The 17,219-nt window shown below is 38.5% G+C and overlaps 1 protein-coding gene across 3 annotated transcripts in view; it reads left to right on the top strand.

The window, feature by feature from the left end:
- Positions 1-17,219, top strand: part of adam19a (ADAM metallopeptidase domain 19a) — a 104,345-nt gene that overhangs the window by 25,075 nt on the left and 62,051 nt on the right. For all 3 annotated transcript variants that reach the window (XM_017699645.2, XM_017699644.2, XM_017699643.2), the window contains exon 3: positions 9,194-9,270. In XM_017699645.2, the coding sequence (XP_017555134.1) occupies positions 9,194-9,270 (77 nt within the window). The remainder of the gene's footprint in view (positions 1-9,193; positions 9,271-17,219) is intronic.

Genomic DNA, 17,219 nt, shown 5'->3' with positions numbered 1-17,219 from the left:
TCATGAGCTTTGGGTAATGACTGAAAGAATAAGATCACGAATACAAGCGGCCGAAATGAGTTTCCTCCGCAGGGTGTCTGGACTCTCCCTTAGAGATCGGGTGAGAAGTTTGGTCATCCGGGAGGGACTCGGAGTAGAGCCGCTGCTTCTTCACGTCGAGAGGAGCCAGCTGAGGTGGTTCGGGCATCTGGTTAGGATGCCTCCTGGACGCCTCCCTCGGGAGGTGTCACAGGCAAGTCCACCTGGGAGTAGACCCTGGGGAAGACCCAGGACACGCTGGTGTGCCTATATTGCCCAGCTGGCCTGGGAGCGCCTCAGAATCCCCCTTGGAGATCTAGTGGAAGTGGCTGGGGAAAGGGAGGTCTGGGCCTCATTGCTTACGATGCTGCCCCCGCGACCCGAACCCGGGAGAAGCGGAAGATGGATGGGTGGATGGGTGGATGGATGGATGGATGGATGGATGGATGGATGCATGGATGGACAGTAAGCACTAGTATGCTCTTACATATAAGATGCCATAAATGGTTCTTTAAAAGGATGCAGAACTTGCAGTTCTTAGAAAAAAAAACTTCTTCTTTAGGGAACTGTTTTGGTCAATGGGATGTGTGAGTGAAAAGAACCTTTTTAAAGTTTAAAGAACTGCCACGTGCTGCAAAGGTTGTAGGAAAAACCCTTTAAATTGGTGTAGATCTAATATTATAAGAAGGTTATTTAACCTTTAAAATGTTCAACACACTCACATACCTATTTCTCAAACATGGTCCTTTAGAGAAACCAAAAGTGTTTTTTTTTTGGCTGTGGCTTTGCTCAAGACCACCTTCATGGCACTTTAAAAATGCGATTTTCTCAAATGCTGTGAAAACTCTGGACTGTAGTGAGAATAGCCAATAATTTGTTATTCTGAGGAGTCTGAAGTTAGGCTGTATAGCTTTGGAAGGCCCTAAATCAGATCTGCTGATTTTAAATTGTTCCACAAACCAGTGAAAAAAGCACAATGCTGCTGGTAAATGAGCAGCAGAGGTTCAACACTGCAGCAGCTTCTTCAGGAACATAATGCTGAGGCGGAATCTGGGCTTGGGTTTTAGGGCAGGGTGATGAGTCGGGGCTCATTTTTCAATGTCATTTGGAAACATGGCGGTGCGAATTTGCCATATTTCTCCACTTCGAAATTCTCTTTAGAGACAGCACAACACAAAGCATGAATGATGGTGGGTCAGGCAAGGCTGAATGTCATGGGGTGGTGGTGGTAAATATGATCTGGGAGTAACAAAGACAGACAATGGCAGACAGGTCATATTAAATAGGTCTGTGCCAGAACTGTCTCTGCACCAGGTACTGCTCTGTGTGCTTCAGCGGACTTCCAGCCGAGCTACTTCAAAACGCCAACTGAACATAATTTCTCATTTTCCTTACTCAGAATCCCTCCTTTTCACTGTTTTTTTAGTGCTAACGATGTTGTGCACTGTAAGACTAAACTATGCAAGTAGGATAGTAGCTTTCTGGCTAAGATGTTATGTAAGTATTGCTCACGAGCTTATGAACACACAAAATAATGGTGGTTATGTAAATGAGAGTGGTTTTGGGCAGAGAATTATGTGGCCTGTTCGAGAAGAGAGGGTTATTTTAGTGTAATTGGGTGGTGTGAGTGTCCTTTAATGAAATTTCTCAGTTGTCCTTGACTGCTATTGTGTGTTATAATTGCCCCTAATCATCTTAAAAAGGATCCCTTGCTGTCAACTCACTTAGGTGACCTACGAGCATCAGTGAAAGCTGAATACCCATCACTCTTACTCATTTCAATACACAGCCTTTTTATGAAACCTGAAATTGCAGGAGTGTTTTTGTATTTTCACTGTGATAGCTAGAAGGCAGCGTAGGTTGGTGCTTTATTCTCATTGCAGAATTTACATTTTAACTTTACATCCTGCTTTGACTGTTTACCTCTTTGATGCTCTAAGAGATGTTCTACACTGCTGATCCACTAAAAGTGATGCTTCGAGCGTGGGATTCCACAGGGAGCATGTTATAAATGGATTATTTTTCAGTACATTAGGTTTTATATATATAACCACTGCCAAAAGAAAACCTTCTCAGAAATGGTAAGCTTACATGAAAAGGAAGAAAATGTTCTTAACTTTAATATGTGATAATGTAATGAGATTTTATTCCAAGTTATTTTGGATCATTTCTATTGTTTCATTCATCATAGCATTGATAAAAACATTAATATATTAACATGAGGAAGATTTTCATGCATATATTTTTGTCTGAAAGTTTGTAGACACTTGCTCATTCTGTGTTTGTTCTGAAATCAAGGGTAGTTTGTCCTTCCTTTGCCTTTGCTTAACCTCTTTCGGGAAGGCTTTACTCTAGATTGCATTCAGCTGCAAGAGCATTAGTGAGGTCAGGTACTGATGTTGGACGTTTAGTTAACCAGAAACACTGCTCCAACTCATCTCAAAGGTATTGAATGGTGCTGCACCAGTCTAGAGAACACAGTTCCACTGATCCACTGCCCAATGCTGGGGACTCTGTAACCCTTTACCTGATGCTTGGCATTAGGTATGGTGAACTGACATGGATATTTCATTGGGATTCTGCATCTTTGGTGCTATATAAGGAGCCTTTCTTGTCTATGCAGTGTGCCACTCTCTTGCTGTGCGAGCTCCAGCTGGGCTAGGTGGCTTAGTGCTGGTATGGCTTCCCCAGCAGGGTGCAGTCCTTCAGGCTGGTGAAGTGGGTCTGCAGCTCAGTGTGTGCTCTCTGTCAGTGGGCACCTTGTACCGGGCGCCAGGCTCTCCGGATCTGCACTCCTCTTTCATTTGTCATGCAGACGTAATCATGTCAGCAGTGGAGCGACCGAGTCCACCCATATAAATATTTATCCCCTGGCAGTGGAGAATATTCAGGCACATCAGACTGTGTGTTCACGTTGCAGTGTTTGTTGTGGTGGCTGGAGAAAATGATTTTTCTCCCATTTTTGTTTTTAATGTAGTCGATTGCATGTCTGTCGAGAATGATGCGAATTGAGATTTCACAATAGCTCATCTGCAGAATCTGTCTCAAAATATGAAAGTCATGAAGAAGAATAGTTTCTGTTGATTATCTTTACCCCACCTCACACCCTTTATTCTAGGGCTGTATGGTAAGGACACAGAATCATTATGCTGCATACTGTAATTGCGATATGCCTTGCAGCATGTTAAAAACACGTTGGTCAATCCCACCTGCTTTAGTTTTGACCAAAATTATTTATATAGTGTTTGTCAGATCACCTGAATGGCTTAATATATCATAACAACCATATAAATTCATCTAGATCAGGGATGTCCAACAAAGGTATGGTGTAATTGTAGGTTTTCATTCCAAACAAGCTGGAGCACACTTGATTCCACTTGTTTAATCAGTTGAATCTTCAAACTGCTGATCATGCATGCTCCTACTTTGATGAAATGGAAACGTGCAGCCACACCAGCCCTTTCCACACAAGATTGGACACCCCTGCTTTAGATGTGAGGCTGGTCAGGATGTTCATGGTAAAAAATAGGACACCATTTGCACTGTCACATTGCGCAGGCCAGGATTTTGTATTACCACCATATTGTTGCAATATACTCAAAGTATTCAAAATGCTCTAATGCACTGTGACCAGAGAGTTGAATGTAAGTGAAAATGCAGGTGCAAAAAAAAAATGCAAAAATAAAGCATTAGACATTAAAATCAATTCATCAAAGGTATTATTATATTGATAGACTTTTTAAATGAATCTCAGAAAATCATCTACAGTTGAAATATGAAAGTATCATCAGCGATACTGTTATCCAAAGTTTTTATCTTAAAATTTTAGCACCTCAACAAAACAAGAAGGGCAAGAGACAACTGAGACAAAACCACACACACACACACATTTTCTAAGCCGCTTCTCCCTCAGGGTCGCGGGGAGACAAAACCAGGGGTAAAAAATACAAAAAGTAATAGAAGTTACAAGGACATTCATCACCTTAATTGAGTTTGTCTTGCAGTTAAAATGCTGCATATAGTCCAGACATGTGATGCAAAAGTTAGCCAGCCTTCAGCAGTTGTAGGCTGTGCTAGGTTGAATCATGCTGTTGTACATTCAAGGTTTACTCTTTTAAGAAAATTAAATATCCAAATGATTGCATGGGATGCAAAACAAGCATCCCATGGTAACTATACAGAAGAGGGCAAAAACATTCTTAACTCTTAATATAAGATATTGTGAAGAGATTTTACTGGCATTTCTATTGGTCCATTCAGCTTTGTTATTCTTTGTTTTACTTTTTTGTTTTTTTTTGACAGCAACTGTATGAATCCTGAACATTTTTAAAACCTGCGAATAACATTGTACTTTATTACAACTTAAACCAATATTTGAATTAATTTATAATACATGCGCATGGATTACATCTGTAGTTCATTTGGATTAGACCAGGTAAAACAGAATTTATGTAATTCCAAAACAATGCAACCTCAGGACATTACCAAAATATGTGAGAGAATGTGTCATCAGCACTATGTCTGTGTACTGTATTCTAAATATGTAAATATGTCATCTTGGTCCATGTTTTGCCAGAAGATTGTAGCGCTAGGCTATTTACTTCCACTGTGACAGGAATCAGTTATCGGAATTTTAAATAGTCTGGTCTTTCTTGGGATTCATACTTTAGTATTTAGACCAGTAACCGTACCATCCCTACTAGAGACCCTTTTCTAATCTCCCCCACTCTTATCCTCTTCTACCTCCTCCATCACATCCCTTCTTCCCCCTCTCTTCCAGCACAGTGAGGCCTCTTAGAGTCACTAAGTGATTGCATACTCAAGGTACGATCTCATCTCCCCTCTCTCTCTCTCTCTCTCTCTCTCTCTCTCTCTCTCACTCTCGCTTTCCCCATTTCAACCTTTTCCCAGTTTGTGTTCGAGCATGAATTGCTCTCAAGGCATCTCCATCTCCTCTATCCTCTTATCTCACTGAGCTGGGCTCTTCAGCCCATAATGTTCTCACTTAGATCTAAATATACAGCGCTGTACTTTCAGCGCATTAAACTGACATTAATTATGCATCTCTATATTAAATACTGTCCTAGGGAGTGCTATTAGCCTGAGTTAACTCTCAAAGTTCTCTTAATGTGCATTGCGTTGACAGAAGGCCCATGAGATATACTGTATCTCAAAAAATAAAAGTTACATAATTTTCATGAAGCATGCATTTTTATAGGACTAAAACCCTATACACTATTTTGGTGTGGTGGGCCTACAACACAAGATAATCTCATACCTTAATCTGACATACCAGCATTATAGTAGCAAGGAGATCCTCAAAAAAACATGTTTAGACTTGTCCCTGAAAATTTACTTGCAGCCCAGTCAAGTCTCGGTTGTCCATAGTGGGGCTGTTTATAGAATGTTCTAGGCATTTTGGTTGCTGCTGGCTCAAGCATTTCTATCCTCCTCTCTTGTTGTATCTCTCCAGGCTGGAGGGCCGGAGGGGGGGAGCTTGTCTATTGACGGGGGCTTCTTGGAAAAGGGATACATGTTTGATGAAAACCCTCAGCCTCCTACTCAAAGGCGCTCTTTTTATCAGCTAGCACAGCTAACCACATGCAATGCATATAGAGCAAAGAGGAACGGAATAGCTAGCAGCTAGTGCTTGTGTGCTCTCTACAGTGTCTTGTTTTTCATAATGACAGAATTTAAGTGTATTGCTGGCACTAAAATAAGTCAGTTTTTTGCCTGAAAGGGAATGTTTTGTTCTGGGGAAACACTTTTTTCACTCACAGTCCATGTTGATTTTGGTTGTTTTGATACTAAAAAACCTTGTTGTCAGTGTGTATTGGACATGACATTTGGACAACAACATTATATATATATATATATAAGTGTGCATGTAAATTAGTTCATCAAAACATATTGGGTTCTGTTTTCCTGGGGCAATTCTCAAAGACCACAGACTGCAAATAGTAATTGGATGTAATGAGCCTGCTAGTCCAGAGGGTTTTCATTGTTATATACCATATATATGTAGTGAGATTTTTTTTTAAAAATCGTAATATTTAAATAAAGTGAACAGCAAGAGACAAATCGTCTTTTTTGTCTGAAAAGGACTGTATAAGCATTTCACACTGCATGGTAAATGAGAGTGGAATGGTCATGGCAACATAAACAACCCTGCAGTGGCTTTTAGTCTGTGGCAGAAGTTGGAATTTGAGTTTGTGTAAGATCGGATTACGGGGGGAAAGTTCTGTTCAACCAGTAGTGACTGCAATATCTCTGGTGATTCAGTAAACCTTGTAGAATGTGAGCACTCTGCCACACAACTCTGATATCTAGCCACATTAGAGGGAGAGAAGGAAAAAGGCAACCTCCATCAAGATGCTCTACAAAACTCAATTTCACATTTTGTGGAATTGTGGGACTGACATTTTGTAAAGTAGTGCTTAGCTCGCTTACTCTTTGGTAGTGGGTCAGGTTTTACTTAAGAGACTTTGGCTTGTGTGGGGTGGTTCTGCTTTAAAGACCTGCTAGTGCAGAATATGCTCTTATTCTGATTGATTTGAGGGATCACTTGATATCAGTAGCTTCCAACATAGTTCCACTTAGCTTAAATCCGACAGAGAAAAAACATAAAAATGCCAAAATTTCATTTTAAATGACCAGTATTGCTATTTGGTACTCATTGATACATTCATACAGGAACCCATAGGTTAATGAAATATGTTGACAACTCCTTTAAATAGATATATTTGTAACGTGTTATTTTGAGAGTCCAATATAGATGCTTTGTAGGTGCACACATTGCCTTTATGTAATATTCATGTAATATATATTAAAATTAAACTGAACTTTAAGTTGAATATAATAGATTCCATTAAGTCTAATCCTTAATCTAAACCTAACACTAACCTTAACTTCAGCCCCCAACCTAAACCTGTAGGTAATTATCAAAATAAAGTGTGACCAACATATTTCTAATGGTTTTAATAAATTCATGGAGATTTTTTTTTGCTAGCACAGCACAGTCCTTTGAGGTTACAGCTGTGTAATGTTGTCCTTATATTATTTTATATTAAGCCTTATTGTTCAGAACCTACAGGGACTTCATTGAAAACTGGTTGAGCTATTTGTTGGTTGTAGAAGTGTGTAATGAGACTTTGGGCTCACTGGTCATGTAAGGGGTTAAAGCCATTTTGTAGCCTTAGAGTGGGTATGAATGAAATGATAGAATTTAGCTTTTAGAAAAAGGACATGGGACATTTTTAATTGAACACAACCTGGAATGAATGCATGTCAATTAAGAGTTTCTCTCAAATGGGTATCTCTAATGCTGAGAAGCTCAAAAACCTTACTTCCTCTGCCTCTAGCAAGGAGCCCTGTCCAAAGGAGTGTGCAGAGAAGACCAGAAAGAGGAGAGCATTAATTAGGGTCCCAACCCATCAGATTACTCCAGTCACACACTTAACCAGCTGCGCTAAGCGCAATATCTATTTCCACAAATGCTTCATTTAGAGCAAATGTTCGCCTCATTCTCCTTGCTGTAATGTATTCCATTACTCTGCTAAACCAGAGCAAATTAGGTGGACTGTTCAGTAGAAAGTGGTAGTCAAAATCAAGTGCCTGGCATGCAGTGAATAGGAATAGAAAAACCTGTCTGTGTCTTTTTGGCACAGCTCTAGAAACTGGCGAGCATGAGTTTGGAGTGTTGTGAGGTTAAAGGTGTACTCCAGTGGTTGTCAACCTGATTTTTAGCATATGGGCAATGACTGTGTACAAAGAATTTCTTGAACTTTGAAAAAACAGAAATCCTCCTGCCTCAAAACATACTTGTCTTCAGCATTTGCCCAGTGACTTCTGTTAAGTGTGTTTCCAGTGAATGACTATTTTATTCTTTTACTAACTACTGGGAAACACATTGAAAGGATCGTCCATAGTAATTGACCTTATGATACAGATATTACACATTGACAGATTATGTTTAAAAAACCTTTAAGACTTTTCTTTAAGCCCTTTCTTAGGTTTGCCAGATAAGCGTATTGCTAGTTAGCAGTCTTTTCTTGTAGCCTGCAGTTAATTAGCTTTTTCAGCTGTGTTATAAAGGATGTCTGTCGTATAACTGTAAGTAATCATATCTATTTACTACAACACAGTATGCTAACTATAAAAGTCAAGGCCGTTATTGCATGACCCACTGGAATTGCTGCACATTTCCAGCATGCATTTTATTGGTGGAATCCCGAAATGATATGACTGCGCTGGGTTTAGAGAGGCTCCGTAGCATTCCAACCACAATGACTTGATTTCCCACAAAAATCCCATCATCTCATATTTTGTTCCCTCATTTCCATGGAACTGTTTGCTACTCCAACTCTCCCAACACTGCACACTATGCATTGTGCAGAACATAACATGATCAAAATAACTGAAGACAGTAAATTGTAGTTTCACTGTTTGCACACTTATGAAAATATAATAATAAAGCTAATAATAAATATCATGGAATCATTACATTCATATCTATGCCTACAAGTGAAATCATTGATTACTTTGAGATTATAAATTGAATGAAATCATGTCAGTTATCCTGTAACAATGTTGTGAGTGTTAACAAAGAGGTGGGAAATATGACAATATGTTAATAAACAATGTTTTTGTAAAACTGCGCTGGGCTAAATCCAATTAAACAGGAAAATTTAAGCTCTCTGTAATGATTTACACAGTTGTTCAGTGTTCTTTAAGTACTGGCAACATCCACAGTATGCTCAGAAAAGCGTATTGGGATGCAGTATGGTGTAATTTGGCCAGATATCAATAAATATTGTACACTTCTACTTTAAGCAACAACTACCAGTGTAGTAGCTACAGAAGGTCTGTAGTAACAAGTAGCTGATTGGATATCAGTCCATTAAGCCATAATGTTCATTTATTTTTACTAAATGTAAATCTGTAATTGTTGAATTAAAAAAAAGTAGTAATAACTTTTGTACTCATATTTTCTCATAGCTTTCTTTTTTAAGGTGGCACCATTGTTTTGGAGCATTTTGTCTGATCTAACTTAAATATAGTGATGCCTGTTGTGTATTCTGAAAATGCCTTAAAGGATCATCATGTTATAACTGTGCCTTATCACCTACCTATGTGTTAAAATGAAGTCTATGCCTGATATGCTCAATGTATGCAGGAGCAGTTTCCAGTGAGGGGTGAGATTCTGGTCTCAGCACAGGATCTGGAGCTGGTGCTGGAAGTCGAACGCAATCAGTAAGTTTTCCCATTCAGCTTGAAGATGCATTGCTAAGACATAACATTTGGGAATATACAGATAATAAACATATAATAAATAAGATGTTTTATTTATAAAGTGTCTTTCACATATAAAAGGTTGCTTTGCAAAAAAATGTGCTACAAGGTAACAAGGAAGTTTTGAAGGAAGAATTTGAGGTGCAGCCTCTGACTAGGACAGAGAATTCTGAAGTTTGAGGCTAAAACAAGGACATATATAGGACACGTATAGCACATGTAGCATACTGCTCATCTGTCGGCTTGAAAGCCTTATCCTTTGGTTCTCAGCAGGAACAGACAGTTGCCACGCTACTTGGCAACATTAGCTTAGCCCATTCTTCAGCTGTCACTGTGCTGCCAGCTTTTGATGAAATATACTCTTTGTTAATAAAGATTGAGGACGACAGCCCTGGTATATTATGAGAAATATTCCTTATTGTAGTGGAAGGCAGTTGAAAGATGTATGAGTAAGAGAGTAACTGTGCAGCCAGATTTTACCCTTAGAAGTCAAGAGATATTACTTTAATTTATACATTCAAATACACCATTCAAATATAATTATGAATTAACTTAATTACATAGTTCTATAACAAATTACATTTACATTGTGTACTAACAAGGTCAAAACTGCACTGGCAGCTTTCTTCCAGTTGTTTTAATTTGAAGCTCTGACAAAAACATAAAGATATAATGCTTTTCTTTCTGCAAAACAAGATCATAGTGACAATAATAACATTCCATCAAATTCAAATCATAATCAAACTTTATCTTTGTTCCTTACAAACATGAACATAATAATAATTGAAAGTTTAGAATCTGCACATTTGACAGAATTTCCATGCTTGTTTTTGTCAAGCTTCTTGTTAGAAATGACTCATATTGATACATAATCATCACTGGTCAGAACTGTGACTCCTAAGGGTTCTCTCTTATTTTCATAAAGGCAACAATGATGCTTATGTTGCTGCATGGGGCCCAGCTGCCTAATGAATGTTAATAGGAGGAAGCTGTAGTACTGTGCGAGATTTCATCTGATTCTAAGAAGAAAGCCTGAACAGTGCAGGAAGTGTGCTGGACATTAGATGGACTGTAAATTGCTTCAGCTGTAGATCACATGACAGGGAAAAACAGACCAGGTACCTCCATCACAGGATGTTTGAGTAGCCAAATGCTGACAAGTAGCCATGGAGTTCGGTTAAGAATGGCAACAAGGAAGCCTTGGAGGACAGATGGGGTTTTCTGCCGAGACTCAGGGCTCGCATTAATGTCACTTGGCAGGGTATATGTTTGTGTTAACCCCATGTGATGACTCGTTTTCCCTCACTGTCTCGTCTGCTGTGGTTCTTGAAATGTAGGTCAGGACACACTCACTCATACACAGTCACACACTGCAGCCAAAAGAAACCCCAAAAACCTTTTTTGAACTTTTCAAGTCTAAGTACTTTCCCAAGCAGGTCAAAGTGAAGTAGAGTGATGTTAAAAGAGGAGACAGAGGACAGAGGGATGACTAAGAATTTAGATCACGTTCTAACTTTAATGGGTCTTGGGACAGGGGAAAAGGCTCCGGGCTGTTTGATGAATTGACTCCAGTCAAGATTTTTTTTTAACCATTTCCTGCCCTATTATCTTCCAGTATAATCATAACCAATTCACATCAGCTCTCTCCCCAATGCACAGTATCAGGTCTGGGAGAACAGTCAGTATGTAGCCCACCATTACTGAGCTAATGGCTGCATGCCTCCACACACTTGATGAGTAAACACTGATTGCTCGACCCTGCTGTGTGACCATTCAGATTCTGACCCATACTTTCACCCCAAAAGCACATTCAAAATAAGTAGAGCAGCGTACATCTAGCATACAGCTAGCACATAAAAGAACAGGAAGCTGTTGTATATATCGCTGCTATATATAGGTAATTCATCATAAAATTTACAAACAATATAAAGAGTAACAGATACTTTCAAATTATGTCAAAAACTGAAAAATGCCAAAAATGGAGATACAAGGTTTTCTTCCGACAGCAACGATATAATGTGACCACATGGGCTGTGACGCAGGAATGAAACTACTCCAAAAATGATCTTTTGTTAAATTTTCAGACGAACTGCACCAATCCAGAGTTGGTTGCCTAAACCCATATGCACCTTAAAATATTGTTACTTCAATGAAACAGTGACTGAAGTAGCCTAGCCAAAAAAACAACCTGAGGACAGCTAGAAAGGGTGCTTTTGTTCTCTTGCTTGGACGTATGCTCTGCTTGGTAGGGCAGGCTTTGGTTTCCCTTGTAAAGATACACAATTTAACCTTAAGGGCCTTGTTATGTCTTTAAGAATATACTTATTATATATTATTTGTTTGAACCTTGGGGGACAAAAATGTCTCTACCCAGTGTACCCTTTTTTCTGACATTATAGTATAGTACTTAGTAAATCCATCCAGTAATAGATTTACTACTTTAGACTTTGTTGTTGTTTTTTTTTAAGTGAAATGATAAAAGTTCCAAGGACTGAAAAGGGAGCTAGAGCAAAGCAATCAAACTGTTAAACCAACAGAACTGAATGAAACTAAATACAGTCAGTAACATCAGCAAGAAAGGCTAAAGTTGAACTGAGAAAAAGTAGATACCTTTTGTCAAAAATACACTTTCTTCATTTGAACATGCTCAGAGGAGTACAAATCCATCAAAAGTTTACTTAAATGCATGTAACTGAGTAAACGTAATTAGTTAATGCCCACATCTACACCAGCCTGCTATTACCTCTATCACTGGTATTGGCTTGTGATTCTAAGAGGCCGTCTCTTGGCAATACCTGTTTTCCTTTACAAAACACATTAGTAATTTCCTTTTAAAAAAACCATAATTTCTATGCTCTTTGCCTGTTTCACTTAAATGAGTCAGGGGACTTGAGTAAAGCGCTCTGCGCTCTCTGGACTGTACGCTTTTAGTTAATGATATAGACTTTGTTTTTCTTGAGTCTGGGTTTAGTGGGATAAGTCAATAAATGCTGCATTAAGTCAGCTAATCTGAAGAATTCAAAAGAGTCAATGAGAACAGGGTGGAGCAGCCCTGTATTAATTGTGCACACTTTTTTTTTTTTTAAATGGCTCTTGGCTTAGATGTACCATTCTAAGGAAAACTTTAATTGATATAAACCTTCTTTACACACACATCCCATTTACAACAATTCATTGAAAGGTTTTTTAAGGAAACAAGAATGGTTCTTCTGTAGCAGTAGACCAGCCCTGGTCGTGGAGATCTACCTTCCTGCAGAGTCTAGTTCAAACCTCAATCTACCACATCTGATCCAGTTAATGAAGTTCATTAGAACTCTTTGATTGACTCGATCAGATGTGTTAGTGTTAGATAAGGAGGGAACAACATGCTAAAGCTACACTGTGTATTTTGGGGGATTTGGAGGCCATCTTAATTGGAAATGTGTGCTTTAGACCCCTTCCCCAAGTGGATGAATCTGATTGCGAGTACATTGAAAGAACATACAAAGAGAACTCAGTCAAAACATAGTGATGCATGTGTCTTCTAGATGCGACATGGCATGCATGATAATGCAGTGTCCACGTGAAAATTTAATTGCTCAAATGTTGGTCGTTGATGGCTCTTTAGACGAAATGATAATTCTCTAAGGATAAATAGTTTTAGACAAAAAGGAGAGATGAGATACAAGATGAAGAAGGAGAGGTAAGAGCATAGTTGCAAATAAATCTAAGCATGATGTGTGACTTTATTGAGATCTTTACTAAAGCTCAAGGAGACAGGTACGAGAGGTATTTTTCTCCGAAAAAAAAAATCTTGCTTGGCCAATTCACCAATGTTTCGCCAATGGGGACATTCACCAATGTTTCGCCAATGGGGACATTCATCAATGTTTTCGTATTTGGGATTTGTTCATACACACAATCAAGAGCACAAAGGTGTGAACAATACTGCTGTTTAAGAACACATCATGAATCTGACGTAGACTTTTTCTTAGAACCGTTTCCAAGAACAGGTTTAAGAAAAACTTAGGAATATATTAATAATGAGGTCCATTGCTAGAAAAAAGCTACAGAGATATCTTTTTAATTTTTTTCCCTTATGGGTAAACTAATGCAAGAAAGTAGATCTCCAGGGGGTTACTGACCATTGTTTTGTGGTGTCAGTCCAAAAGACCATGTATGGCAACGCCACTTTTAAAAGTGTATGTATAATAATAATAATAATGATAATATGTATAATGTGTATACTGTCCTGTTCCCTTGTTAGTTTGAACACATATTAAATGAAAGTTAATTTGTGGGAAAATCAGCAGGGGTTGTGATGTGCCCTTTAAGACATTTGAGATAGGAAAGTCGGAGAGACCAATATAATCTGACTTCTGCCGTCTCCCGGCTCAGGTTCAGATGTCTGCAGTCTGATGGCTCTGAGGCACAGAAGATTCCTAACCTGACTCTAAGCGCAGTCTATTAAAGTGAACACATTAAGAGAGTTGTGTTTGTAAAGCATATTTTAGTTACAATTCTTGTGTGTACATTATCATATGAATTATCATTATTGTTCATTATTGTTTTCATGTGGTTTGATTGAAAAAATCCATTACATTTTAGATTCAACTCCCTATCTTTCACTTTTTTACATCTGAAGAAGACAAAATGAGCAAAAGAGGCAGAAAGGAAGTAGCCTTTTCAGTGAGGCACTAGGAGGCTGCATTTCATTTTAATTTCAAATTCATGCGCAGGATTAGATTACATTGCTCAATTTATGGTAATGAAGAGGTTTTGGCATCTATTATGTCCTCTCATGAGATGCCTGCACTGTAGCTGTAACCATGCATGTAGGTAAGTGTGTGTTAGCGCGTGTGTGTTGTGTGTCTTTGTGTGTCTGTGCTGGGTATGTAAATGAATGGCTAGCAGACAGTTTACAGTGAGCAAGAGAATTTCTGGGGTGTTATCAAACAGCATCTAAGCTTTAGGCAGTGGTTTTAACCCTGAGTAATGAGTTTTAATCTCCGGCGAGTCAGACTTTACACAATAACTTTTAAATTGGATTTTTTTAAAAGCTTATTCCACTGATTTCCTTATCTTGAAATGGAATCACTCTCCTCAGGAATTAAGTTTGCTTGAACCTGTCTGCACAGGTTGACATTTGGAGTTTTATTGTTATTTAAATTTAGCATAAGCCTTTGATTGTGTGATGTAACTAATCTTAAAAGAGGGTATTGGTTGCCTGAGTGTTTTTTTAAAGAAGGTGACCTGCAGTAGTGCCTGCTGTGCTTCAGAGGGAGCATCAAAAAGAGCATTTGGAAAAGTGTAGATGAAGAAGGCTTTTCAAGGTAATAGCAATGTATAAGCACTTATATAAGACTGCAGGGAAAAGAGGGGAAAGGAACGAGAGGAGAGATAGAAGGCTAAGATGAGAGGTGTGTAAGAGCGACAGAGGTAAGGAAGACTTGAGGTGTGAAGAATGGTGATAAAGGCAAGAAGAGAAGAGAACAAGCAGTGTGAGGAGCATGGAGTGAAATGATAAGGAGTGAGAGAAGACAGGAATTGAGAAGCAGTGAAGAGAAATAAAAGGTGGTTCTGCTGGTCGGTTGCATAAGACAATTGTAACTTTCCACATTTGACCTCAAATGGTAGCTTAATTAAAGCCAGTGACCTACATAGTGGAAATTCTCCCCCCATGGCCAAATGCTGAAATCTTTGGGAGCTATTTTATATAGTAGAACTCAGAAGTAACAGTGAAAATTGTCCACATCGAGGCCTCCCCTAGTAGTAGTTTGTGCTTGAACGTTAATGTGTCAGACTTTGCTTTGTTCATATCCTCTTGACAGATTTATGTAGATTCTTGGCCAGTGGGTGTGAAGTCACTTTGTCACATTTGAGGTAGCCTTGCAGTCACTTCTGAACCACGTGTGGCCATCTCTTGCCTTATATACTGGTAACTTCAGTAGTTTTGTCAAGAGTTCTTGGTAATGAAAGTTGGCGTTTACACTGCACTAAAAAGTAATGCATGACTTCTTTCAACTGTGTCTGTTATTTCTATACAAATAAAATATGTGACATCAAAGCAGTTATGTGGTAAAGGAAAGAAACTGAAAGACAAAATTATGTTGATGTAGTCCAGTGTATTCATGTGGAAATTATGTACACATTTAAACATGTAAATTCAGTGCATTTCTTTTTTCAGTGTGTATAGGAATCTCAAGCCTGTTTACTGTAGTATAGACACAAGCTGGTATTTTATTTTATTTATTTTATATACTGTGATATTCGACACACATGGTAATGGTATTGTGGATATTCTGAAATACTTTATATCATTACATCATGATCTGATCACGATACATTCCATCACTGATGTAAACGATCCCAGCTGAAAAACAAACGTCCTGCCCACCTTGGAGGAGGAAAAAATGCAAGATCTCAGAATACATGTATGTTCACAGTCACAAATTTTGAGTATATGGATTAAAAAGCCAAAAAGAAACATAAACATGTCCCTATGTAAGAATTAGATTTTTTTAACAACCAGCTTGACAAAATGCTAAAAGGCTTACAGGCTAATACAGTAATATTCGGTCATTACTACAAAGCCACAGCATATAGATTATAAAAATGTTATATTACAAACTTTGTTACAAACTATGTTTTAGAATGTTTGCGTATGGTATTGAAGTCAGTATGGGAAAGCGAATATACACCATCATTAGCTTGAAATTAGCGTAAGGTGACAAATTATATAGCAAATGCCATGGGGGCGTTAGTGGAAATTGTTAAAGGGAATAATGTTCTGTTGGAGTACAAGTACTAGTATATTTCATGCTGTATTTTATGTGTCAACAAACATGACAACAATATTTTTAGTAAAAATCAGAACTTAAAATTTGTTTACCCATCTTTTTTTTGCTGATATTTGCAGCATAAAATCTTTGCCGCATGTCTATTTAAACATAAGATCTGGCAGTGATCATGAATCTTGGTCATTCTTAGGCCATCTTAAACAAGAATTTTCTACCCAGGTCAGTTAACGACACCACTGTTGACTGTAAATCTATACTAAGTTTATTGACTAGATTAGCAGACCTGATTTCCAGTGTAGTCTTTGTGGGGATTTATACCCCCCTTTTTGTCTGTAGATTCTACTGACCTTTAAGATAATGAGAGGATGGCTGTGTGTCCCTCAGGATTCTTATCAGCATCGGAGCTGTGGAGCCCTGTCTATGGTTGTCCACGGGGGTTGGGCTGAATTGTTCATTTGAAGGAAGACTGTCTTTAAAATCTCTCTGGAAGAGAACTCGACCCGGGCAGTTCCATTTGTGTTTCCAAATCCCAGAGCATCTGGCTCTTATTTATAGTTTGTAAATAATTATGTTAATGATGGGCTCCTTTTTGCAGTAGATGTTATTTGCTGGACTGCTGATTAAGGCCAGGCATTACAAAGCAGAAAGATCATGTGATATATCAGAAGGCGTCAATGAGTTCATCCATTTCTGCTAATGAGTGCATCTGTCTCAGCTAATTCTCCAGCGCCGGAAATAGCACTGCCGCAAATAAATTAAGCTATAAGCGCTGCTTAGCGTAAGTGTTTTCCAATACCGTCAATTCTAGAGAACAGTTTCTTAGAAAAGCTAAAGGTAAGTAACAAGTCTTCTGTGTCTGCCTGTGGGTAACTGAGTGTTGTGAGAAAAGTGCCTATTTGTTTTTGCTTTTGCACTGTTTGAGTCACAATGAATAAGTGTTTATAAATGCTTTCTTTGGCGCTGACAACAACATCTGCACGTCTGGCCCAAGGAGGCTGACTCATTTTGGGGCTCTGTGCCTCTTCTAGTTTTTCTGTATAAGGCAGATTCCGTCCTGCTCAGAAGCAGCAGCCGATGTTTATGTAATATGACTCCTCCCCATCTGTGCTTCTATATTCAATGGGATATTAA

This window comes from Pygocentrus nattereri, chromosome 2 (assembly GCF_015220715.1).
Source record: "Pygocentrus nattereri isolate fPygNat1 chromosome 2, fPygNat1.pri, whole genome shotgun sequence".
Lineage (NCBI taxonomy): Eukaryota > Metazoa > Chordata > Actinopteri > Characiformes > Serrasalmidae > Pygocentrus > Pygocentrus nattereri.
Note: the sequence above shows the minus strand (reverse complement) of the source record. Positions and strands in the feature narration are given on the sequence as shown.